The sequence below is a fragment of the Hemibagrus wyckioides genome, linkage group LG08 (genome assembly GCF_019097595.1).
Source record: "Hemibagrus wyckioides isolate EC202008001 linkage group LG08, SWU_Hwy_1.0, whole genome shotgun sequence".
Lineage (NCBI taxonomy): Eukaryota > Metazoa > Chordata > Actinopteri > Siluriformes > Bagridae > Hemibagrus > Hemibagrus wyckioides.
This window is the reverse complement of record NC_080717.1, coordinates 6,502,424-6,527,739: the sequence shown is the minus strand read 5'-3', so window position 1 is coordinate 6,527,739 and position 25,316 is coordinate 6,502,424. Positions and strand designations below refer to the sequence as shown.

The window sequence follows — 25,316 nt, the reverse complement described above, 5'->3', positions numbered from 1 at the left end:
CCAGCATCTCACTGTGTGTGTGGAGTTTGCATGTTCTCCCCGTGCTTGGTGGGTTTCCTCTGGGTTCTCCGGTTTCCTCCCACAGTTCAAAGACATGCTTCTAGGCACATTGGAGTCTCTAAATTGCCCGTAGTGTGTGATTGCGTGAGTGAATGAGTGTGTGTGTGTGTGTGTGTGTGCACCCTGCATTGGGTTGGCACTCCGTCCAGGGTGTATCCTGCCTTGATGCCCGATGATGCCTGAGGCACAGGCTCCCTGTGACCCGATGATAGATCCAGACAATGGAATAATAATTTATTTAACATGTTTTTTTTGCATTGAAAAATGTCAGTAAACACTTACACATTTAGCTTCAGCAGGAAGTCCCCAACCATTCTCTGGTCCTGCACCTTAGCTTTGGATTAACTGGAGTTGTATGGAATGCATTTGCATACTGGAACATGATTGGTTCTTCTATTTTATGATGCAATACGGTTCAGTCCTTTTTGAATAATTTTGGGGTGAGATTTTAAGCAGGCACTGTAATTCATCCAAAACACAAATTTTTAACAATTTTGGTGAATTCACAAAAATTTAAATTTCTTATCTATTAAAGATATGGTTATGCTCTTGCATACAGTTCAGTTCAGGCATAATAAGACAGAAATAGTTATATATGTATACAGTATATTTGTCCTCACGTGTCCTCGCTTTTTTTCCTGTGTGTTCCTCCAGGTACTGAACGAGGCCGTCGGGGCTCTCATGTACCACACCATCACACTCATGCGTGAGGATCTGGAGAAATTCAAAGCACTTCGAATCATTGTCCGCATCGGCAGCGGTTTCGACAATATCGACATCAAATCAGCAGGAGAATTGGGTAATCTCATTTCCTTCCTTACTGTGTTAATGCTGTAGTCTATGCCGTCTGTGTGTGTCTGTGGGCACATGGGTGCATACACACACAAACCTCTCTCTATATAGTAATGGGTGTGTGTATTTTTTCTTTTTCTTTTTTAGGTATAGCTGTGTGTAACATGCCCTCAGCCTCAGTGGAAGAGACAGCCGATTCGACGCTGTGTCACATTCTCAATCTCTACAGACGCACCACCTGGCTCCACCAGGCTCTCCGTGAGGGCACGCGGGTCCAGAGCGTGGAGCAAATCCGCGAGGTCGCATCTGGAGCTGCTCGCATCCGAGGGGAGACTCTGGGGATCATTGGTCTTGGTCAGTTTACACAATCACTGTTATTGTTATTATTATTATTAAAAATGAAATTATTATTATTATTATTATTATTAGAAATGAAATTATTATTATTACAAATGAAATTATTATTATTATTATTATTATTATTATTATTTTAAATATAAATGCTTCTTAACAGTTAATGTTATAGACTGATATTTAATGTGGGTACATTTTATTTAATTTTAGTAACTTTTTTCCCCTACAATTATATAGTTCTTTACCTGCAATTTATTCTTATTTTTATTTTTTATGTTATATTTTATAATTTTCTGACTATAACAGGAAGTGAAAACCATATAAAGAATGACTTTTTCACACTTATTATTTATTTATATATTTTTAACTAAAATATTTTCTCTGTATTTTATACTGTTTTAGTTTCTACAATTTAAAATGAATCATTTTATGAATACGGTGCTAGAAATTCTGACCAGGATAGAGCACCTAATGATGATTAATGAACATCATGCACTATAGTATTAATGCAATGGAATATTTACAACCTCTTTTTATATTCAATTAAGCACCAGATATGGACTCGGAAATCACAAATTATCTTTAATATAAAGCGGGTATGAGGCGCTCGGAATCGAATCGTTAAATTAATGAGTCATTTAAAGCCACTTTAAAAGAGGAAATGAAACCAGTCTGATTTGAGTAGAAGGAAAGGTTATTGATTTGTCTAGTGTGTGTGTGTGTGTGTGTGTGTGTGTGTGTGTTTCAGGGCGTGTTGGTCAGGCTGTAGCTCTGAGAGCTAAAGCGTTTGGCTTTAATGTGATCTTCTACGACCCGTACCTGTCTGACGGCATGGAGCGAGCGCTGGGACTGCAGAGAGTAAACACACTACAAGACCTACTGTTCCACTCCGACTGCGTCACACTTCACTGCAGCCTGAACGAACACAACCACCACCTCATCAATGACTTCACTATCAAACAGGTAGCACACACACACACACGCACAGACCGCACCTCATCTCGTTCACCTTCAAAAAGCAAACCTTCACATATTTTTCGTTGCAGCTCCGCATATAAAGATCAAAGCATGCTGTGATGAGTTCTCACGCAAACATGCGCCAAATAGCAGGTTGCTTTTTCCACCCAATTAAAATGTCAGCTGATGTATGAATTGGGAATGATTGATGCCTGTGTAGGTGGTTTGAACTCTCCAATATGAACTGACACACCTAGACGTCCCGCCCCCCTTTTTTCATCCTGCCTTTTTCCATGTTTTTGCCCTCGTTTCAACTCGGTTCAGTTACCCTCAATAGAATCCCAAGAAATAGGTGCACCCGCTTTCTCATACATATTATTTTACACATTATATTTGCACAAGGGCTTTGTTAATTGTCTGTTAATCATTATTTCAATAGCAATATAGAATTCTCCTGCTATATGCAAATCAGTAATCGACCCAGGTTTTGCTTAAGCTTTTTTTTTTCAGGCTTTGTCCTTATTATGATCTATACACAAAAAATAGAGTGAACTGTGTTTTTTGTTCTCGGTGTTAGATGCGTCAGGGTGCGTTCCTGGTGAACACTGCGCGAGGGGGACTGGTGGATGAGAAAGCTCTGGCTCAGGCACTGAAAGAGGGAAGAATACGTGGCGCAGCTCTCGACGTCCACGAGACGGAGCCATTTAGGTAAGCCTTGAGTGTGTATGGTTGAGAGGAGAGCTATTTCTGGTAACTGTGTGTGTGTGTGGGAGACAGAGTGCCTCAGGTGATTTGACAGAACTCAATGAGGCATTATTCGTGTTTTCCAGTCTTCCTGCACGCTAGTTGTCTGACTCCTTTAACACCTCTAACATCTCAGTTTCAGCCAAGGCCCTCTGAAAGATGCCCCTAATCTGATCTGCACTCCTCACGCTGCCTGGTACAGCGAGCAGGCCTCCATCGAGATGAGAGAGGAAGCAGCTCGGGAGATCCGTAGGGCCATTACCGGTACGGTACACTAATGTTTTTTTTTACACAAATTACACATGCCTTAGTGAGGGAACTGTGTTTTATATTCAAATAACACATGATAAAAATCCATGCAAGCATTTTAAGGCTTATCGTTATCTATTGACAGTCAGTCTGGTACAAATGAAAGTTTGTTAACAAGAAACCACAACTTCCTCTATTTTTTAAGATGGTGGAAAACCTGTTACACCTTTTTACTCTGATTGCTGGCACTGGAGACTCCTTCCATAAATGCTAAATACAGGAAACATATACTGAATCTAAGATTATACATCTATACATACACTGATCAGGCATAACATTATGACCACTGAGAGGTGCCGTGAATAACACTGATGATCTCCTCATCATGGCACCTGTTAGTGGGTGGGATATATTAGGCAGCAAGTGAACATTTTGTCCTCAAAGTTGATGTGTTAGAAGCAGGAAAAATGGGCAAGCATAAGGAGTTTGACGAAGGGCCAAACTGTGATGGCTAGACGACTGGATCAGAGCATCTCCAAAACTGCAGCTCTTGTGGGGTGTTCCTGGTCTGTAGTGGTCAGTATCTATCAAAAGTGGTCCAAGGAAGGAACAAGGCGACAGGGTCATGGACAGCCAAGGCTCACTGATGGACATGGAGAGCGAAGGCTGGCCCATGTGATCCGATCCAACAGGCGAGCTACTGTTTCTCAAATTGCTGAAGAAGTTAATGCTGGTTCTGATAGAAAGGTGTCAGAATACACAGTGCATGACGGGTCAGGTCCATACTTATCGGTAACTTGATACACAATAAGACCAAAACATTAACACGGGCACCAGCGTAATCTCAAGCACAGAATTCGATATCAGTCAATAGCCAACTAACGAATTAGAAGTAGCTCAAATCACCATAGCAGTGCATGACTTCACAAGTCAAGGTACAATAAGTATCAGGAGGCAACTGAGTGTTGAAGTACAAGGTACGCTTAAATGGCACACATCCACACACCAAGTCGAGGCCTTATATGCAGTCGGCACTTCAACGGATTGGCAGAGCGTCATAACGTCACAATTATAATTGACAGCCGAGTTAGCCAATAACCCTGACCTAGAGGCAGAGTAAAGAATAGCACAAAAGGAAAGGAGAGCGAAAAATAAACACAATATACACATATCATACGTGGAACGTAACTGCACCAAAACAGGGACCAACACAATATTAGTCAGGTGGTCATAATGTTATGTCTGGTCGTGGTACATGTTACATTTATTACAAACAGTATAATTTTATCTCAAATGTATTTATTATTAGGTTTGGATTATGAGGTGTGGCCCTATGAATTAGCTCTTACTATAGAAACAGTGATGCATTAGAACAATAATAGTGTACAATTATATGAATTACCGATTAATCAACATTTTTAACCAATCAGATTTATTATTGTTGCTGGATTTTGATTTATAGCACTGTTTTTAGAGAACTGTCTGTACAACTGTGAATTTTTAACATCGCCCTGTGTAGATGTTATGTGTCATAACGATACTTCACCCCCGTTTGCAGTCATTACTGTGATTGTTCTTTTTCTCTCTCAGATTTGTAACTAGAAGTTGCTGGATTATTGTGGTGTAACACAGCTGTGTGTGTGTGTGTGTTTTTGCCCCCAGGTCGTATTCCAGACAGCCTGAAGAACTGTGTGAATAAGGAATTTCTCACACAGACCACCCACTGGGCAGGCATGGACCCTGCTATCCACCCGGAGCTGAACGGAGCCTACAGGTGCAGTAACAGATGCTAGCAGTGGGATATCAATATACGTACTTTTTAACACTGCATACAGTGGAACCTCGGCATAAGAATGCCCTCCCTTACGAATTTTGCCATTTTTGGCATATGAACGAAACGAACCGAAAGCTTACCGGTACGTCCGGGAGCCGATCAAGACTTGTTTTTGCGTCAGTGGAAAGCCAAGCAAAGCTAACTGGAGTGAGGTTACGATTTTTTTTCTTCAGTCAGCGAAAGCTGTTTGGAAAGAGTCAACCCGCGATACCAGCGTTGCCTTCAGCATGCGTTCAAAAGCTAGGTGATTTTTCGCGTGTTTTTTTTAGTGACAGATTGGTGGCATGGGTGATCTGTTCTATTTTTAGCCCATGCTTGGTGGCACGACTTCCCGTGAGGACCCTCGACATGGAATGCTTGGCTTGGGTCAGTTCTTTGTAAGCAGCCATACAGTTTACATACACTGGTAATACTGGTCATATTTTTGAGCGGCTGGAACGGATTATCTGCATAACAATTTACATTATATATGCATTGCATTATTTCTTATGGGAAAATTTGTTTCACAATACCAATTAAACCAAGAACCAATTAAAACCGTATGCCGAGGTTCCACTGTATTTTTTATTTTTTTTACTTATTGGACTGTTTAGTCAGCGTAGCAGTTCACACACTGGTTAAACCTACAGGGAGGTTCAAGGGTATTGAGGGGGAACTGCAGTGTCACAGTTTGGGAGGTGCAGGAAAAGGGTGTGTGTTTATTTGTGTGAGATGTTGTAGTACGTTGTTAACATTAATGATTCTTAGCCACTAGCTTGAATCCAATCTCGTAGAATAATTAACCTGAGTCAAATATAAGGATGGATCATTTACCATGTCCGACAAGATCTCCTCTCATCTCTTTGGCTTCTGTTTTGCTCCATTTTTATTTTAATTCTCACTGTTGTGCCTTTGTTTTGACCCCAAACATGACTGTTCTATGAATTTTTGGGTTAGCAAAGAAGAGATTTGCAAGATATTTAAGTTAGACAACCTTGAACCTCGTCAGCCTCTGCTCCATTTCCTGGGTGTTATTCTGTTTTGTTTTGTTTTGTTTTTTTCTGTCGTGTCCCTTGAGAGTTTTACATTGCAGGAGGGAGACCAGAATATTATCTCACAGGCTACAGTTATCGTAACGCCACACCCTTAACTGACTGTGTAAATATATCAGCAGTAAAAGCACTGAGCACATCACAACCACAGACAAGCTAATCACAACTTCTGACATTATGTAAAACAACAAGATATGCACAAATTAGGAAAGCAAGATTTTTGGTTTTAGTTTAAAACAGTAACACACTGAGGCACTGAATACAATATTCCATTTAAACAACCAAACTCGGAAATAAAGCAAAAATTTCGCATTCTCTCGTGGTGTTTTTTTTCCGCCCTGGACGTTTCTACCAAGTACTTAAAGGCAACACAGGGCTTTAATGCGTTTAAATAAACAAACGTGCAGAACAAACGTGTTGACCACAAAATGTCTGAAGCCTTTTTTTTTCCCTTCATGATACCGTGCACATGTTCTGGTGGCTGACTTAATGGTTTAAATTAACATTAGGAAGCTACTAGTGTTTATTAAAAATAAATAAATATGTAGAAAACAAACAAAAAAAACCTGTAACCAAGTAAATGGGGTAATACAACATATACAGCTCTGGGGAAAAAAAATAAGAGACCACTGCCCAATCTCCAGATTTGAACCCTATTGAAAACCCCTGGAATGTCATCAAGAGGAAGATGGATGGTCACAAACCATCAAGCAAAGGGTTAGCTGAGCTGTTTGCTTTTTTGCAAAAACAGTGGTATAAAGTTCCCCAACAGCAATGTGAAAAACTGGTGGAGAGCATGGAGCCAAAACTCATGCAAATCGGGGTTATTCCACCAAATACTGATGTTATTTAGCCAAAGCATTAACACAATTTGTTTACAAATGATTTGCATTTTGTTTTATTTGAGTTATTAAAGCTCTGCAAATACTGCATGATCTTGGATTATTTTGATGTGTTGCCATTTCCTTTAAATATACACTCTAAATAACAATAGTTATATTTTGAATTTAGGAGAAATATTGTCAGCAGTTCACAAAAAAATGAAACAAAACTGTTCATCTCACCAATACATGAACCTGTAAGAAAAAAAAACATAAGAAACTGATTATTTTGCAGTGCTCTCTTATTTTTTTTTTCCAGATCTGTATATTTGTATATTTGATATAAACATTCTAGGTTTTTGTGATATTAAAAAAAAATGAAACCAAGATAAATCATGTCAGAATTCTTTCCACCATCAATGTGAAATAGCAGTGTATAAAATTGACCTGAAAAACGATCAAAAACCTATTTTAGGGAAATATTAAAGTCATAACAGAGAACCTGGTTGCATAAGTTTACACACCCTTTTATAAATAAGGATGTAGCTGTGAACAGAATGAACGCCATTCACGTTAAATCTCATGTTCCAAAGTAATTATTATTCAGCTTTCATCAGGGGAATTATTCTGGTTAAAATAAGGACATCAGCAGCTGCTTTAGGATTTTCTTCATCTTTTAGGTTTCATCCTACAAAGCATTTGAGGGGTTTTTTTATGGTATCCATTAGAATTTCCAAAACATTACCATGGAACATCGTAAAGCCCTTCAGCTACAAATAAAGAAAATAGAGCATCATATTAACATCATCAAGAACAGGATGTCCCTCCAAAATGTAAAAAAACTGAGAAAAAGTTTTGAGACCTGCAGGAACATTAAAGAAGCTGCAGGAATATCTGACAAGTTCTGATTGCTCTCTGCATGTGATAAGAATCTCTCTTCGCACGTCTGGGCTGTGGGGTAGGATGAAAAGATGGAAGCCATTTCTCACAAAAAAAAAAATCAAGGTTTGATGCTAAAAAAATGCACATCATGAAACCCACAGTGAAGCATGGTGGTGGTAGCATCATGAATTGATGCTGCTGTTCTTCAGGCTTGTTTGTCAGAGTAGAGGAAATCATGACTACCTGCAAATACCAGTGGATTTCACTGGCTGGTGCTTGGCAATTTGAGTGCAGAACCTTCTAGGAGGTGGCAGCTAGTCATCTGAAGATGAAAATTAATTTCACCTTTTTAGTACACTGACCCAAAAGTACATCCAAATAAAAAACATTCTTGATGGATCTACGATGCTTTTGCAAGAAAGGGTGGAAACGATATTGCCAAGATGTGCCACACTGATTGACTATTACTCAAAAAGACTGTGAAGTGTAATAAAATCTAATAAAAGTATTAGGTGAGGGGTGTGCACACTTATGCAACTTGGGTATTGTAGCACCCCCCCAATTAACAGAGGTGTGTAGACTTTTAAAAATTTTTTTTTTTTTTTTTTTTTTTTTTTTTAAATATTCATTGTATGTTGTCTGTAGCCTTCTAGTGGCTAGTTAAGTAGTTTAACAAGAGCTAAGCATCCTTTTCTTTGATAAGTGTATGTTTCTTTCTTTAAAATGTTAAGTATAATGCATATTTATTTGCATATTTTTATATCTTGAGCCCAAAATGTACTGTTTAACTGATTATTATTGTTATTATTATTATTATTATTATTATTATTATTATTATACCATGCAGTGTAAAACAGTGCAAGAAACATTTATTTTTTTTAAAAGTTATGGGGTGCAGATGCACTTAGTACATCCCTTTAAAAATCGCGTGCATTTGCTCACACAACCCCCAGGCTTTGCCTTAAAGACGTTTTGTGAGCGTGTGAGTATGTACAATACAGAGCCGTGTTTCAGCTACCAAACCACAGTAAAAAAAAATGAAGAAGGAAGTGTAATGTTTTGCTGCAGAAGACAGTATTGAATAGAAGAAGCAGTGTATTGTTTGCAGCAGAGAAGAATTTTTTTTTTTCATGTCGATATTTTTGCATACACATCTCTGCGTTTTTTTTTTGTCTGAAATTTCCCTATTCTTGATATAGTTTGAACATGGATCGTATGAGACTCATTTTTCCTTTTGACCTAGGTTTTTTGTGTGTGGAGAGTTTGTTCCATGTAGAAAGTACATGGTACAGTAGATCCTGGAAATTCCAGCATGTCTAATGAATAAAATTCAAAGATCCATATTTACACCTTAGACGTTGTTGTTGTTCTTTCAGCTGCTTTGGGGTCGCCACAGCGGATCATTTGGTCCCCATGTTTAGATTTTGGCACAGGTTTTACCCCGGATGCTACCCTCTCATTTAATCCAGGCATGGGACCGACACTGACAGTTTTAACTCTTCAATGGCTAGGAATCGAACCTGGGCCGCGGCAATGAGAGCACGGGATTCTGCTGCTGGACTACCAGGAGCTTCACACCTTAGACATTAGAGATTAATTATTATTGTCTGGTCCATTTTCAGATTTAAATCATATACTGATTCTTGTATCTTTCTGCTCCACAGGTATCCTCCAGGTGTGGTGAGCCTGCCGTCCGGTGGACTCCCGCCGCCGGTGGAGGGCATCGTGCCGAGCGCCGTGCCGATCAGCCACAGCCTTCCCCCTGTAGCACACCCGCCCCACGCGCCGTCTCCAGGCCAGACGGGCAAAGCCGAGCCCGACCGAGAGCAGCACCCTAACGAGCAGTTGTAGCCACACACCCCTGAGATTCCATCTAGAGTTTTCCATACCACTAGAGAACTCACCTGGTCCTTCTTTACCCCAAAGAAGAGGAGCACCACAGGCTCGAAACCAGCTAAGAAAAAAAAAACACACACAACAACCCATGACTGTCTGAAGTAGCCTACTGTTTGAACTGAAGGTGGTGGATCGTGCTCTCTCTCTCTCTCTCTCTCTCTCTCTCACACACTTATTTTTTTCTTTTTTTTCCTTTTTTTCTTTTTATTATTTTTCAATTTTTTATTTTTTTTTTTGATGTGGAAAAAAAATATCTTGTGGATTTGGAACAAAAAAAAAAAAAAAAAATCCCAACTCCCTAAAACAAATCCTGCTGGTTTAGATCGTAGTCCGTCTAAGTGCAGTGGGCGATTTTTTTATTTAAACATTTTTGTTTTTTTTTTGTGTGCGATGGGTTTCATTGTTAAAACAGCCGTAGTTCTGAATGTAACCTGTTTGTGTACAGTTTTTAGGATAAGATCAGTGGTTTATAGAAAAGAATAAAAAAAAAAAGAAAAACAGCGTAAAGGGAGGTAACCATCAACTAATAGATTTTTTTTTTTATTATTATTATTGTTGTTTTTATTTTTTTTTTGTGTTTTGGTATGAAAAAAAAAAAAAGCCCCGAAAGAGGCCTGTTTTGCACACCCTCTCAGGAAAATTATTTTTCCCCTGTCCCTCCCTTCCTTTGGAATTAAACCACATAGTGCATCTTTTTTATTTTTTATTTTTATTTTTTTTTGTATCCATGTGTCTTTTTGTAGTCTAATTTAGCACAATACTTTCAAAAAGTATATTGAGTGTGTGTGTGTGTTTTTTTTTTTTTTTTATTATTATTATTATTATTTTCGGTTCCTGTTTGTTAACTTAGCATGTACTACCTTATGTGTTAAAGGTAAAAAAAAAACAAAAATTGTCCTGTTTTGACGGAAAAGAAAAAAAAAAACAGTTTGTCTTGTGAAAAGCTGGCGTCATGCTTGCCTGTTTCTGTGTGACTTGACCGTACCGTGTTTTAACGAGGCAGCTCCGGGCTGCCGGGGTAGTTGCAGCGCTCCATTGCCTACATAGTTTCCTTCCTGATTAAAGTGGTAGGCTAGCAATATACATACTATATATACTATGAGATATCATTATTTTTTTGTTAAACAGAATTCAAAAAAAGGAAAAAAAAAAAAAAGAAATGTTTGTGACTGTATGCATTTGTATGAATTATTTTAAATGAAATAAAAGTCCAAATTTAATGACATGGCTTTCAGAGGTGGTAACACTGAATTTCCCAAGCATGAGATGATCTTTAGAGGCTCTGATTCGCACAAAATGAAGCCCATTTTACACCAGAAGCGATGCAGCAGGACGGCAATCGAGCACGGATTTCGTGGGCCGAGTTCACACGGAGAGGAGCGTTTATTTCTGAGTGTCTTGCTCGGCTTTATACGTTTAATATGCACATACCTGTATCAGATTATTCTAAACATGCATTACTACTGCAGTGTGTAATGAAGTATGATTACGAAGTCTGGTGTAAAATGAGCTTTACCGTTTCTTTATTCTCGTTATTAGCAAGTTCCACAGCTGATACGGGAGAGTGGGGTTCGGTTGAACCATCGTCTAAAGCTCAGGCCCCGCTCTCCCCTACCGTCTTACAGCGAACACGTCGTCCGCGTGTGGCGTCAAATCAGCAGCACAACAATTTAGCATGCTAAAAAACAAAAAGAAATTCTTGAAATTCCAGTTTTCATGATGCTCCTTAGAAACACTGCTTCTCATTCAGACATTCACATGATTGTACTGCTTCAGTTTCGATATCTGTTACGAGGAAGAGGACATCTATGTCTACTGTCTCCGGTCAAGAAACATGAAACCTGAGAAGAGCCACCAGACGGCGGATACAGTTCATTAGTTCAAGAAATAAAGGGTCCGATTTGTTTGCATTCATCATTGCCGTTAGAACTTGGTCGGTTAACGAAGCCCGTTAATTAAGGATAATAGTGTAAACATGCAGTAGTGATTTAGACACTGACAGGCAAATATACTTCCTGGTTCGTCTCAGTCTCCTTGTGTTACATTTCATGCAGGAGTGCTGAAATACTGTCCCAGTCATAATGGTGGTTATAATATCCAGCATTAAATTATTATTATTATTATTATTGTTAGGCTTTTGTGTTTATACTGAAAACGTGCTCTGAATATTACAAATTCTCAAACGGTGTGACCTTCCTTATTAAAATTAAAAAAAAAAGAGCTGTGACCCTTTAGGGTCAGTTCACTGACGAGTTGTATCCTGTAACTGCAGAGGTCTGTCTTGTTCTAAATGATGGCCGACGTGGTGTCCGGGGCCGTGTCTGTCCTGAAAGATGAACAGGTTGTTGCTGGCTGCGATGGCGATGATGTTATCCGTAGGATGCCAAGCCGTGTGCAGGATCTTCTTCCTGAAGTCCAGGCTGTCCACACTGATATCATTCTCCCTCCTCTTCTTCCCCACACACACCCGGCGAGGCCGGAGCACGGCGCGCCGCTTACACACCTCCCGACTCGCCTCCAACGTCACATCACGCCGACTCGCTCGGTCAAACATCCGGAAGAAATTATTATACGCCCCTGTCATGATGACACTAAGAGACGCAAAGAAGGAGCAATGTTTATAGGGGAAATGATTGGAAGTGTAACTCAAAGCTGAAAGGTCAGAGGTTATGGTCTCACCTGTCAGTTCCATTCCAGGCACATTCGAACTTATCAAAGATGCAGTCGCTCTCGTAAAGGGCACAGAGTTTAGAGCGCAGATAATCCTGGACCTGCAAATACACGTGATTCGTTTATACACAATACACATGAAGATGAAGTTAACACATCTGGAAAGTTCGCTTATTTTTCTGTCCTGTTATCTTGAGTGAACCTGATCTCATGAGAATTCACAGCAGATACTGAAAGTCGTACTAAGTGAGTTGTGCAAACTGAAACCAATTTGTTGACATACACACATGACTTCTGTTTTCTTTCTTGCGCTCCTGAGAAATCGAAATGAATAGTTAAGCTTGTAGAAGCAAAATAATAACTATAGATGCCAATTTTTCACTAAAGATCATCCTACTTACATTTATCACATTTGGCACTTATCCACTAAACCCTTATCCAGGGTGACTTCCTTTTTTTAGTCATATTTTTTTATTCAACTGAGGATTAGGGGCCTTGCTCAAGGGCCCAGCAGTGATAGCTTGGTGGATGTGGGATTCGATCTCGCAACCTTCTGCTCATTAGGCCAATGCCTTATCCACTAAGCTACCACATCCCCCCTACAGTCATCATATAGTGCTGTTAAACAACACTTTTATGTTTTCTTTTTTATCTATTAATCTATCTATTAACCTTTTATCTAGGAGGTCAAATACTAATATAACCTTTTCACCCAAATATGTCTGTCTTCAAAGTTTAAGATTATGTCAAAGCCATTTCTGTTCTCTGAAGTGCTTGTTCATAACAGTCTAAAATTTGAAGGTGTTATTCTTCAACTACTAAAATTCTGTCTATCCCAACAGACAGAAAAACGCAGGTCTCACACTAAAAGCCAGCAGAGTCCTAACTTTATATCAGACTGGCGCTAAAATCATTTATACTGACTGAAAATGTCCCATAAGTGGACTTCTGTTCCAGCGACGATAAGGAACACCAATAAAACTGACTTTTGTTATCTCTTGGAATTATGTTAAATGAACAGGACAGAACGAGACAATAATGTCGGGCCTCTTTAGGCATCAGCAGGGTGTGAGAGATGAGAGATGAGACCTGATATATCTCCACTGGTTTGTTCTCCATGTTGAGGTCCCAGACTTTAGCAGTGAGGTAGTCTCGGGTGAGCAGGTAGCGTCCACTGTGACTGAACTTTACATCCGACACAGAGGAAGTGATCTCCGAGAAGAAGGATCGATGGGCTGGGTCCACTGACTCCTCAAATACTGAGACACACACCGGCAGAAACAGATATATTACTTACAGATATACTGTATCACAAAAAAAAGATTAAGAGAATGGAAACTTTTCATGAGACAGGAGTTAAGAACTGTCCACTTTATTAGAAACACCTATACATTCATGCATTTATCTAATCAGCAGATCATGTGCCAGTAACGTAATGCAAAACATCATGCAGACACAGGTCAAGAGCTTCGGCTTTAATGTTCACATCAATCATCAGAATGAAATAAATGTGTGATCTCTGTGACTTCACGGCTTGATTGTTCAAGCCGGATGGGCTGGTTTGAATATTTCAGAAATTTCAGACATTTATCTTATTAATTACCTCGAACAGCTCTGCTCAGTTGTACACACTTTCGTTTTCCTCGCTAGAGATTTGATGTTCCCTTACAATCACTAAACCGATATCTGTGTGTTTCTCAAACAATACAATCTGCATGTGAAGCAGGATGAGCGAGAGAGACTCACGTTTAGCTGGTCGGTCACACAACGCGCGAGATCTCATATCACACAGGCGTGTAGCACCTGCACTGCTACTGAAGGCCAGCAAGTGGCAGTGATGAGGATGAAACTCAGCCACGGTGATCACCTCGCTCAGGTCCTCCATGTTTTCCGGCTTCAGGTCCACAATATCTGAGGAAGTTGTTCAAGGAAACAAATACACACTGGACACACACAAAAGCATTACTGATATTCTAGATTCCTGGAACTTCAGCTGAAGTAATCTATAAATACATCATTCCCATAAAGCCTACTGGTGGTCCAATGGCAGAATCCTGCGCTCTCATTGCCGTGGCCTGGGTTCGATTCTCGGACAGGGAGCTAACCCAGCCACTGAAGAGTTAACTCTCAGTGCAGATCTTGAACCCGGATAAAATGGGAGGGTTGCGTCAGGAAGAGCATCCAGTGTACAACCTGTGCCAATTTAAAATATGTGGACCAAATGATCCGCTGTGGCGACCCTGAACAGGGAGTACCCGAAAGAAGAAGAACAACATCTTTCCCATATAGAGTTCTATAGATCCAGAATGTATCCCAGGAACGTTGACCTCCTGAATGGGATCTCATTCCATTTCAGGGCACCAATGCACACACTTAGGGAAATTCTAGAGTAGCCAATCCACCCATCAACATTTTTAGTGGTTTGGAGGAGACTATAGAATCCAGAACAAACAGAGATATATGCACAGAACCTTAACCCAGTAAGTAACTCAAGCTCTTATATGAATAAAGGATCAAACTCTAAGTAGACCCCAATAAAAGGCATGTAAGTAAGAGTCTTTCATCTTGGGGAAAAGAGTTTTTCATCATCCTTCTGTAAGCAATTTATCCAAACGTATCCAAATCTCCCACAACTACAGATAAACACACACTCAGAAAGCCGTACAGATGTTCAGACAGGATACTGAAGCTGCGATCTGTTATATTGAGATTCCACAGGTTGATCCTCAGGTCATCAGCTGACAGGTAAGTCTCACAGTCGCTGTTAATGCTGATGGAGTTGATGTGATAGGCATGAGCATTAGCGAACACACGCCGTGGAGACGCTTCCACCAGCAAATCCATCGGCCGTAACACGGGGACCTACACAAAAACACACTACACGTCAAATAAACTGTGGCATTGTTCAAACTGATCATTAATCGTTATTGTTAGTGTTGTTTGTGTATGTGTTTTATGGATCTGTCTCATTTCTGTCAAGTTTAAAGATTTTCCCTATAGTGATGGATAAGAAAGGGATTTTTACATGTGAGCAATATCATATTTATATCCCAGGCAAACAGGACATATTCAAATGAAACTACTGATTATTCAGTTTTTTTCTATTTTTATTTTTATTTGCGCTTTTAACAAAGGACATTGTCTTAAAGCAGCTTTACAGAATATAAGAAAAATAGAACAAAAAATTTCAAGGTTTAATATTAGACAATATATTTATAATATATATATCTATATATCTATATATATATATACACTATATTGCCAAAAGTATTCGCTCACCTGCCTTGACTCGCATATGAAATTAAGTGACATCCCATTCCTAATCCATAGGGTTCAATATGACGTCGGTCCACCCTTTGTAGCTATAACAGCTTCAACTCTTCTGGGAAGGCTGTCCACAAGGTTTAGGAGTGTGTTTATGGGAATTTTTTACCATTCTTCCAGAAGCGCATTTGTGAGGTCACACACTGATGTTGGACAAGAAGGCCTGGCTCTCAGTCTCCACTCTAATTCATCCCAAAGGTGTTCTATCGGGTTGAGGTCAGGACTCTGTGCAGACCAGTCAAGTTCCTCCACACCAGACTCTGTCATCCATGTCTTTATGGACCTTGCTTTGTGCACTGGTGCACAGTCATGTTGGAAGAGGAAGGGGCCAGCTCCAAACTGTTCCCACAAAGTTGGGAGCATGGAATTGTCCAAAATGTCTTGGTATGCTGAAGCATTCAAAGTTCCTTTCACTGGAACTAAGGGGCCAAGCCCAGCTCCTGAAAAACAACCCCACACCATAATCCCCCCTCCACCAAACTTTACACTTGGCACAATGCAGTCAGACAAGTACCGTTCTCCTGGCAACCGCCAAACCCAGACTCGTCCATCAGATTGCCAGATGGAGAAGCGCGATTCGTCACTCCAGAGAACGCGTCTCCACTGCTCTAGAGTCCAGTGGCGGCGTGCTTTACACCACTGCATCCGACGCTTTGCATTGCACTTGGTGACGTATGGCTTGGATGCAGCTGCTCGGCCATGGAAACCCATTCCATGAAGCTCTCTGCGCACTGTTCTTGAGCTGATCTGAAGGCCACATGAAGTTTGGAGGTCTGTAGTGATTGACTCTGCAGAAAGTTGGCGACCTCTTCGCACTATGCGCCTCAGCATCCCCTGACCCCGCTCTGTCAGTTTACGTGGCCTACCACTCTGTGGCTGAGTTGCTGTCGTTCCCAAACACTTCCATGTTCTTATAATACAGCTGACAGTTGACTGTGGAATATTTAGGAGCGAGGAAATTTCACGACTGGATTTGTTGCACAGGTGGCATCCTATCACAGTTCCACGCTGGAATTCACTGAGCTCCTGAGAGCGACCCATTCTTTCACAAATGTTTGTAAAAACAGTCTGCATGCCTAGGTGCTTGATTTTATACACCTGTGGCCATGGAAGTGATTGGAACACCTGATTCTGATTATTTGAATGGGTGAGCGAATACTTTTGGCAATATAGTGTATATATATATATATATATATATAAATAATTAAAATATATATATATATATATATATATATATATATATATATATATATATATATATATATCTATATATAATATATATTTCATTGTTTCACGGAAAAATCCACCTAATTAAATATTAAATATCTGTGATTTGTGCTGTTCCTTTGTTATTCCTGTGAGACGTTAGTAATTGTGCGCCATGTTGATGCTACAGAGGAACATTATTATTAAATGCTAGCTCATTTACAGTTGTATTAAATAGTTTCTAACTGTGTTATTCAAAGATCTCAAACATTAGTGACAAGTCAGGTTTCAATGTTAGTGCCCCAAAACAAAAAAAGGGCTTGTTTTCACACTGATCACTTTGAACTGGTGTCCAAAATCATATGAATCCGAAATACAAATTAGCATTACACTGAACTCAAACTTTCCAAAATGCAGTGCAGCTATATGGCATAATTATAACAAAGCTTGGTGAAGCTGTTAAGTGATGTATGCGTGTGAGGTATTAGCATAAAATTTGAAGTTAATTTCTACTGTTGCTACTATCATCAGGGAGTCAAATGCATTGAGAGTAAGCTCTTCATTAAAACTGTAAAACTGAGAGGAAACTGTTCATTAAACTGAAACTAGACCAGAAAGTCAATAACAGAAAATCAAACAGACATCTGAAAATCATATATTGATCCTAAAGATTGGTATACACCTCACTGAGGGCAGATATTGAGGGCAGTGAAAATAATAAATCAATAATAAAATAGTTTTGGTCATCCTTTTTCGAAGGGTGCCAATAATTTTGGAACCCATTTACAGAATTACTATTATTTACAGTGAGGTCCAAAAGTCTGAAACTAAAGTTAAATCGCTTTTATTTTGCATTCTTTTAAAATTTAATACAATTCAGTAGAAATTTCACAAAAACCTGAGTAAGTACTGACAACATCGACATGAATGTCAATAGTGAGAGTTTCTTAGTTTGTTAGAGTTCCTTGGTATTTAGTATTTAATGACAGCGTGCAATCGAGCTGCACAAGTTTGTGTGAAACCTTACGATCCATTTTATATCTAATCCATCACAGTGTCATATGAGAAGTAGTCTCAGTACCAGAGATTAGAGATGAGGGAAATCTAATCTATTTCTACAAAGCGGTTAACATGGTCAATGTCACACATTTGATTACATTTAAATAGAGAGATAATTATTCAAGGTATTGACCATATACTTTCTTTGTTTTAAATATTTCCAAAATGATAAATGTCTTCTGTTTATTTCCAATTTTAAATGAAAGAAAAATGGCCTCAGACTTTTGGACCCAGCTCTGTGTAACTGTGTATAGAACATCACCTGAAGGGATGTGATTCTGGAAATGTCCTTCATCCGGCCCTCCTCGTCTTTCAGGTTGTAACCTTCAGGCCTCTTGTCTCTCTCGCTTACCTTCCACAGCTTAATGGTCTTATCTGAGAAAAACACACTCGTTCAAGATCCATTCAAGATACGTTCAGCTGTAAGAAACCGATCTGGTGCAGTTATGATTGCTCTGATTTATCAAATTCAAAGAATTAATCACCATTGGTGGTCAGGAGGAAGTGGGTGGAATTGATTTGAGGTAACCAACGGATCTTATTGATTTTCTCCTCTATCTCTAAGCTCTTCAGGCAGTCAAACTCAGGCTCATGGCTCTGAAATGTGCTGTACACATTATATTCCCCCTGAGAGAGAGAGAGAGAGAGAGAGAGATTTATATATCCAGAAAATCATATTAAATATAAATTGTCAAAAGTTTCCATGTTTTGCCGATAACTCATTTGCCCAGAGTGCTGTCGAGTAAAATCTAACCTGAGGTTCTCTTTGAAAGATGACCACTCTCCCACCCTTGTCCCCTGTGGCCAGGAACTCTCCTGATTGGCTAAACTCCACCGTAGAGATGACATCAGCTGAATCAGGGTTTCAATGAAACAAACAAACAAACAAAAAAAGAACAATTCCATCGTTAATGAGTGTGACATTTAGTCTGATCACAAAACATTTCCCAAAAAAGAGATTATTATGTTTAAAAATATAAAAGAATTAGACATACTGTTTAGAATATATTTTAGAGAAAATTATATACAGTAAAAACATATTTGGACACTAATTAGTGGCTTCATTAAAGATGACATTGTTTTAGTATTTAGTTTGACATCATTTCTTTCTTTCTTTCTTTCTTTCTTTCTTTCTTTCTTTCTTTCTTTCTTGCACATCACCCTTCCTTCCTTCCTTCCTTCCTTCCTTTCTTTCTTTCTTTCTTTCTTTCTTTCTTTCTTTCTTTCTTTCTTTCTTTCTTTCTTTCTTTCTCCTTTCTTTCTTTCTTTCTTTCTTTCTTTCTTTCTTTCTTTCTTTCTTGCACATCATCCTTCCTTCCTTCCTTCCTTCTTTCTTTCTTTCTTTCTTTCTTTCTTTCATGACGAACCTTTAACAACATCTGGGCATGGACTTAACAAGTTTTTGGTGCAAGTTTCCTGTAAAAAACAAAAAACTTTCAGTTGATCCACATCTACAGTCTGCTCATTTCTTCTCACAGATGCTGTACAGTGTTTAGGTCAGGGCTCTGGAAAGTCATTTTCATTGGAATTCGTCTTGTGGCTTTCTCCACACAAACACTGTATCATCAGATCTATCCAGGTTACATTTGTATTCATCCTAAAATCAGACAGTTCTCCAGAAGCTGCTGTTGCTTTCTCATTCTTGGGGCTGATTAATGGTTTCCACTGCATTAGGCTCCCTCTGTGCCCATGATTGTTTATCCTGTCTCAAATAGTTTTTGCACTAAGTTGTATCTGGTACTTCTCAGTGATGTCTGAAGCAGTCCTTACTGCTCTTTATCACTCGCTTCACCATACTCACAGTTATGCCTGTAGTTTTCTGATGTTCTGTCGAATAAAATGCCCTTCTTGTGATTTTTTTTTTTATTGTTTTTTTAATGTTTTTTTATTTTATAATTTATACTGGATGTTTGTAAATTAAGTTAAATTGTCACATAGACATTTCTGCACAGTGAAATTCTTTCTTTGCATCCTTGGAGGTTAGGGTCAGAGCACAGGGTCAGCCATGATGCAGCTCTCCTGGAGCAAGTTGGTTTGGGGGCCTTGTTCAAGGGCCCAAGAGCAGCAGCTTGGTAGTGCTGGGGCTTGAACCCCAATATTCTGGGCAACGACCCAGAGCCTTAACCACTTGAGCTACCACTGCCCCATTATGAAAGGGAAGAGCGTGAATGCAGTCCTCCCTATCAGATATTATGCAGTCGCTATTCTGGCATTTGATGAATTCACAGGTCTGCATAGCCCGAGTGCAATGGCTGGGCCTCACTTTGGGCAAACCACCTCCTTGATCATGGTATTGCCCCTGCCAGGTAAGTAATCAGTTACATTCAGTTTTCTACAGGTCCCTCTAACAGAGTAACCACATGGTGTACTGCATCACATTAACTATACTCTTAAAAATAAAGCTGCCAGGAATGACCAAAAAAGAACCATTTTTGTTCCGCAAAGAACCTAAATGATTCTTCAAAAATTCCTTTTTCTTAGCAAGAACATTTTTCTAGTCTAAAGAAAAATACAAAGAACGTTTTGTGCAATGGAAATATTCCATGGATGTTAGAGGTTATTCACAGAACCTTTTATTTTTAACCTTTATTTTTAAGAGTGTATGGATTAAATGTGACAAATTTAAAGTGTCCAAATTGGTCTAATTTCACACAGCAGATCTACAGTATTATTTTATATCTGTTTAAACATAATCTATTTTTTGGAAAGGTTTTGTTTGTGGTTTTTAAAAGGATTATTTAAAAGGCTCAGGATGATTCTCTTCCCCGCCAGCAGAGGTCCCTCTCTGCTCTGTTGTGAACCCTTCTCACTAGTTTGTTCTCACCACCTCCTTCTGCATTATCAATAAAGATTTAATCCTCATACTTGTCGTAAAGTCCTGCCTTCACTTTTGGGTGTATTTGTTCTGAGCATTGTTGTGTATTTTATATCCTGACCCATTTTATCTTTATTTTCTGGAATATTCTTTTGGATATTCCCACCTTCATTATCTTAGCATATATCACTATTGTGTATATTAATGATTGACAGTTAATATTAGCACCATCATGAGTCTTTTATCTGTAGGCTTATCAGCTTTTCCATCCATCTAAATGTGTCTGCCTTTAATAAAGTACTTATTTCGAGTTGCATCAGGATCTGAATATGAGCTAAAGTTCCACAAAGATTTAGCTTTCTTATTGAATTGCTGTTCTGCATCATTTTGTTTGGTCATTTTTTGCTACTAAAAGTGGTAGAGATTAAAAAAGATAAAAACGCCTGGGCAGACACAGTGTTTCTGAAGCCATGCATAATTCTATTTGGTAAAAGATACAATTCATGCACTCACAGTTTCTGTTTTAATGACCATTATCCCTGTTCTTGCATTTAATTTATGCGAAAAAAAATAATCCTACATACTAATCAATTTACTTCTTCTTTTTTATTTTATTTATTTATTTATTTAAAACTTACTTACTTAAACTGACTTATTTGTGGTTTCCTGGGTCTCATGGGCAAATGTATTCATCTTGTAATATTTTTATTTTTACTTGTTTCATTGTCCAAAATGTTTTAAAAATGTAAAAATATATATATATTTTGGACAAATTTTTTTAAAAATTACTCTAAGAACAGCAGCAGCAGCAGCAACAACAAGAACAACAACAACAATAATAATAATAATAATAATATATTATGTTATAAAATTAAAATATAATAATAAATATTAACAATATAATATAATATAATATAATATAATATAATATAATATAATATAATATAATATAATATAATATAATATAATATAATATAATATAATATAATATAATATAAAAACCCAGAGCAACCTTTTGTAAAAGCAACCCAGAGCAAATTTGTTCAAATCTGTGGCTGAACCCTCAGTAATCTAATGTAAGCCATCACTTTGAGTTTGTGGTATGATTACTCATATGAGTAGCTCCTAAACTGTGGCTGAATGGCATGTGGTGAATGTTTTTTGGCAACTTTAAATGAGACATCCTTAGACATGATGAGTAGGTATGTGGCGTGTTTCTGGGTTTAGGGCAATGTAACAGTTAGAAGTGAAGCTTATATACTTTACCCTCTGTGTACTCCGGCTCCAAGGCCGAGAGCTCAGAACGGAGAACAGGGCTCAGCATTATTGGATGGTGTTACAGCAGCTACATCTGAACCAATCCTGTGAAAGGGGAGGGAACTTTCTGAAAATCCTACAGAGATTCAGTGTACTGAAAGCATAAAGCCTTGATTAGGTATTTAACATCTGATAGAATTAGTTTACACACACACACACACACACACACTGAGATCATTTAATCTAATCCTGATCCTGCAGATGACGTAAACAACAGATTTTGAGACAAAACGTGACACAGAACAGCCACACACACACACACACACACACACACACACTGTCTGGTACACCGATCAAGGATTATCATACAAAATGTGTTTGGAACGTTCTGAAAGGATTACATAATGTCACTGAAAACAACAAAAACTGTCATGGGAAGAGACTTAGCTCTGTATGAGATTTGATCAGTTATATGACACACTGTTTAACATGTCATAACAATTAAACCTGTAAAATGCAATAGAGCCGGGCGATATGATGAGCTGTTAATGATATCACAATAAATTACAGCATGCTGATGGTTACACTCATCTTCACTGTAGCAGGCTGCTGACTGGATGATGAAAGTGTTTCCTGATCACTTTAAATCTTGATCTTGGAAGCTTTCTATATACTGAATACGTTAGAGCGTCTAAACCTGATGCCCTGTGAACATTTTGGACAAGATTTCTACAAGAAAAACATACAGTATGCCTCCTTTTCCTACCCATATTTCTATCTCTTTATATCAGAGATTCATGTCTCTAATGATGATATGATTATAATTCTGTATAGTATTGTATATTCATATTAGGCTAGGTCTACCTCCTTGTTAAATAGTTTCTTTAGTAAATGTTAAATAAATGTAATTAAAATCACAGTGGCTGATTGGATGATGTTATTTAATTTAAGCTGGAGCTGTTTTTGAGTTTTAAATATCTTTATACACGTTGTTCATTCATTCATTCATTCATTCATTCATTCATTCATTCATTCATTGTCTCCCGCTTATCCGGAGCCCGGTCGTGGGGGCAGCAGGGATGCCCACACTTCCCTCTCCCTAGACACTTCCTTCAACTTCCTCCAGGGGAATTCCAAGGCATTCCCAGGTCAGCCGAGGGACATAGTCCCTCAAGCGTGTCTTGGGTCTTCCCCGGGGTCTCTTCCCGTTGGGGCATGCCTGGACGTCCAGGCCATGTCTCAAGAGCCAGATTCTTTGACCAGGGCTTGGGTCGTCGAGGCCCTCGCCCATGACGGCTACCCAAACCACATAGCACTGACCCCTTATGCTCCTTGCTGTGGGTGGTGGGCCTACAGGAAGGCGGGCCTACATCACTCCTTCAGGCTGTACCCGGCCGAGTCCCATAGGCAAAGACTCGGCCACCAGGCACTCGCCTGCGTGCCCCAGCCCAGGCTCCAGGGTGGTGCCCCGGTAACGCCAATCCGGGCGAAGTAACGGTCCTTGATCTTCTACCACTCATGAGGGGATTTGAACCTCTCTTAGTCTGACCCATCACCTAAGACCCGTTTGCCTTGGGAGACCCTACCCGGAGCACTAGGCCCCCGACAACATGGCTCCTAGGCTCATTCAGGTACTCAAACCCCTCCATCACAATAAGGTGGCAGTTCAGGGAAGGGCAATACATATTGTGTATTATAAAATTATCTCCAAGCATTGTTACACTGTCATAGCACACAGCCATAACCTTAACTCTGCTGTCAGGTGATGTCCACTTCATCAGAACGAATGTTACAAACATGGTGATGCCTTTTAATACAGAGTAAATCATATTAAAGCATTTTGCATGTAATTTGTTGAGGATGAAGAAAAGGACTAAATTAAACATTAAAGCTAGAGACTAATCTATAAGTGATCAACAGGCTTGGATTATACAATCTTGAAGATTGAAAAAGTGGGTAAATGTAAGTAGAAGCCTTAGTGGTGCATTAGTTTTGTCTATTAAACATCCTACAGCAATGTTTCCCTGTTAGTGTTACAAATAAAACCTCTTTAGGAAGCTAAGAAACCTTAACTCAAAGAACCCTTAAATAACTATTTTCCTTAAGAGTGTATAACATCAACACTGTCTGATATTAATATAGTGTTAATATAGTGATAATTATGTCAAAATACACTTTTTTGAGAGGCTTATTAGATCTGTCACTACTGTATCATGTCATTACTCACAGCAACATGTAGTTGATGTCAAAGCCGCTAAGATTTTCCTCCTTTTTCTCTTTAAATAGTTTATTTAGTAGCTAAAACAGTGTTTAAAAAAGCTTGGGATTTCCCCCCACACCAGCCTCTCTTTTCCCTCTTTCTGGAAGTAAATAGAAAGAAAATACTACAGCATGCCAATGTTACCTAGACCTTCCATTGATGGACATTTTAAACGTACACATTTACCGCTAATATAACTATTACAAAGCACTGACACTGGCGTCCGGAAATGGTAAATAAACACCTTCTGAGAGAAAACTTACCACATTAATGGTTACATGTTTTTAGATCTGTTTGTGTGGGAAGTATCTGCTATACAAGGCCCTGTGAATTAGTTCTGACTATAGAAATGATAACGTGTTTTTACATTAATTTATACAATGGGAAATGAATTACCACATTTGAGCATTCAGAATCAAACAGGTCCAGCTGAACTTTCCTATTTTACACAATTATGACTAAAAACCAGACATTTTATTAGAAAAGCTACAGTTTCTGTCTTGAGATACTCACACATCAATATATTTTTTTCTTTCTTTTTTGATATTTATGATAAATATTTTGTGAAAATATCTCCATGATGCCGTGATATGATATTTTGACCATATTGCCCAGCCCTATCTCAAGACACATAGCTATTTTTTTACTAAGCCCTACTCTGCTCTCAAACACACACACACACACACACACAAACACACACAAACACCTTCCTTACCCTCAGTCACATTGTTGTATCTTCAATCCCCAAATGTATGGATGTAGATTTCTTCATTCGGTCCCACGGCTGAGCTCTGAGTGTGTGTGTACGTGTGTGAGCAGTGGTGCATCCATTCTTCCTACATCAGCACATCCACTTGCTGCAAAGCCTTATGGGGCAGGAGGAATCCCAAGCAAAAAAAAAAAAAAGGAAAAAAGAGTGTGTCATGCACACACCCACACAGAAGCTCTCCTGTTTCAGCTCACCTATAGCTGACACACACATCCACACACACACACTCGCTGGTGAACAGAGGAATGCCAGATGATGCCAACGCTTCAGCCAGGCTAATCAGCTGCTGTTCAAGTGCTGGTGTGAAGCAGCTCTCGGTGTAGGCGTATTGACGTG

The 25,316-nt window shown here is 39.0% G+C and overlaps 2 protein-coding genes and 1 non-coding gene across 6 annotated transcripts in view; 1 reads left to right on the top strand and 2 right to left on the bottom strand.

Moving 5' to 3' along the window:
* LOC131357833 (C-terminal binding protein 1) overlaps nucleotides 1-10,843 on the top strand; it is a 26,484-nt gene extending 15,641 nt beyond the window's left edge. For 2 of the 4 annotated variants that reach the window (XM_058397167.1, XM_058397166.1), the window contains exons 3-9: nucleotides 715-859; nucleotides 1,000-1,206; nucleotides 1,955-2,169; nucleotides 2,741-2,871; nucleotides 3,044-3,171; nucleotides 4,819-4,930; nucleotides 9,389-10,843. In XM_058397167.1, coding sequence (XP_058253150.1) covers nucleotides 715-859; nucleotides 1,000-1,206; nucleotides 1,955-2,169; nucleotides 2,741-2,871; nucleotides 3,044-3,171; nucleotides 4,819-4,930; nucleotides 9,389-9,575 — 1,125 coding nt within the window. In that variant the 3' untranslated portion in view covers nucleotides 9,576-10,843. Of the gene's footprint in view, nucleotides 1-714; nucleotides 860-999; nucleotides 1,207-1,954; nucleotides 2,170-2,740; nucleotides 2,872-3,043; nucleotides 3,172-4,818; nucleotides 4,931-9,100 lie in introns of all 4 variants that reach the window. The other 2 variants (XM_058397169.1, XM_058397168.1) reach the window with 2 other exon arrangements.
* ppp2r2cb (protein phosphatase 2, regulatory subunit B, gamma b) lies at nucleotides 10,311-25,316 on the bottom strand. Its single transcript, XM_058397165.1, has 10 exons — nucleotides 24,927-25,316; nucleotides 21,961-22,056; nucleotides 18,634-18,731; nucleotides 18,365-18,506; nucleotides 18,142-18,254; nucleotides 14,975-15,152; nucleotides 14,037-14,201; nucleotides 13,380-13,549; nucleotides 12,300-12,391; nucleotides 10,311-12,211 (listed from the first exon to the last, which is right to left on the bottom strand). Exons 2-10 carry the CDS (start codon nucleotides 22,016-22,018, stop codon nucleotides 11,863-11,865), a joined length of 1,365 nt encoding a protein of 454 aa, XP_058253148.1. The 5' UTR covers nucleotides 22,019-22,056; nucleotides 24,927-25,316; the 3' UTR covers nucleotides 10,311-11,862.
* Nucleotides 20,033-20,193, bottom strand: LOC131358572 (U1 spliceosomal RNA). Its single transcript, XR_009205522.1, has one exon. It is a non-coding gene; the product is annotated as a U1 spliceosomal RNA (small nuclear RNA).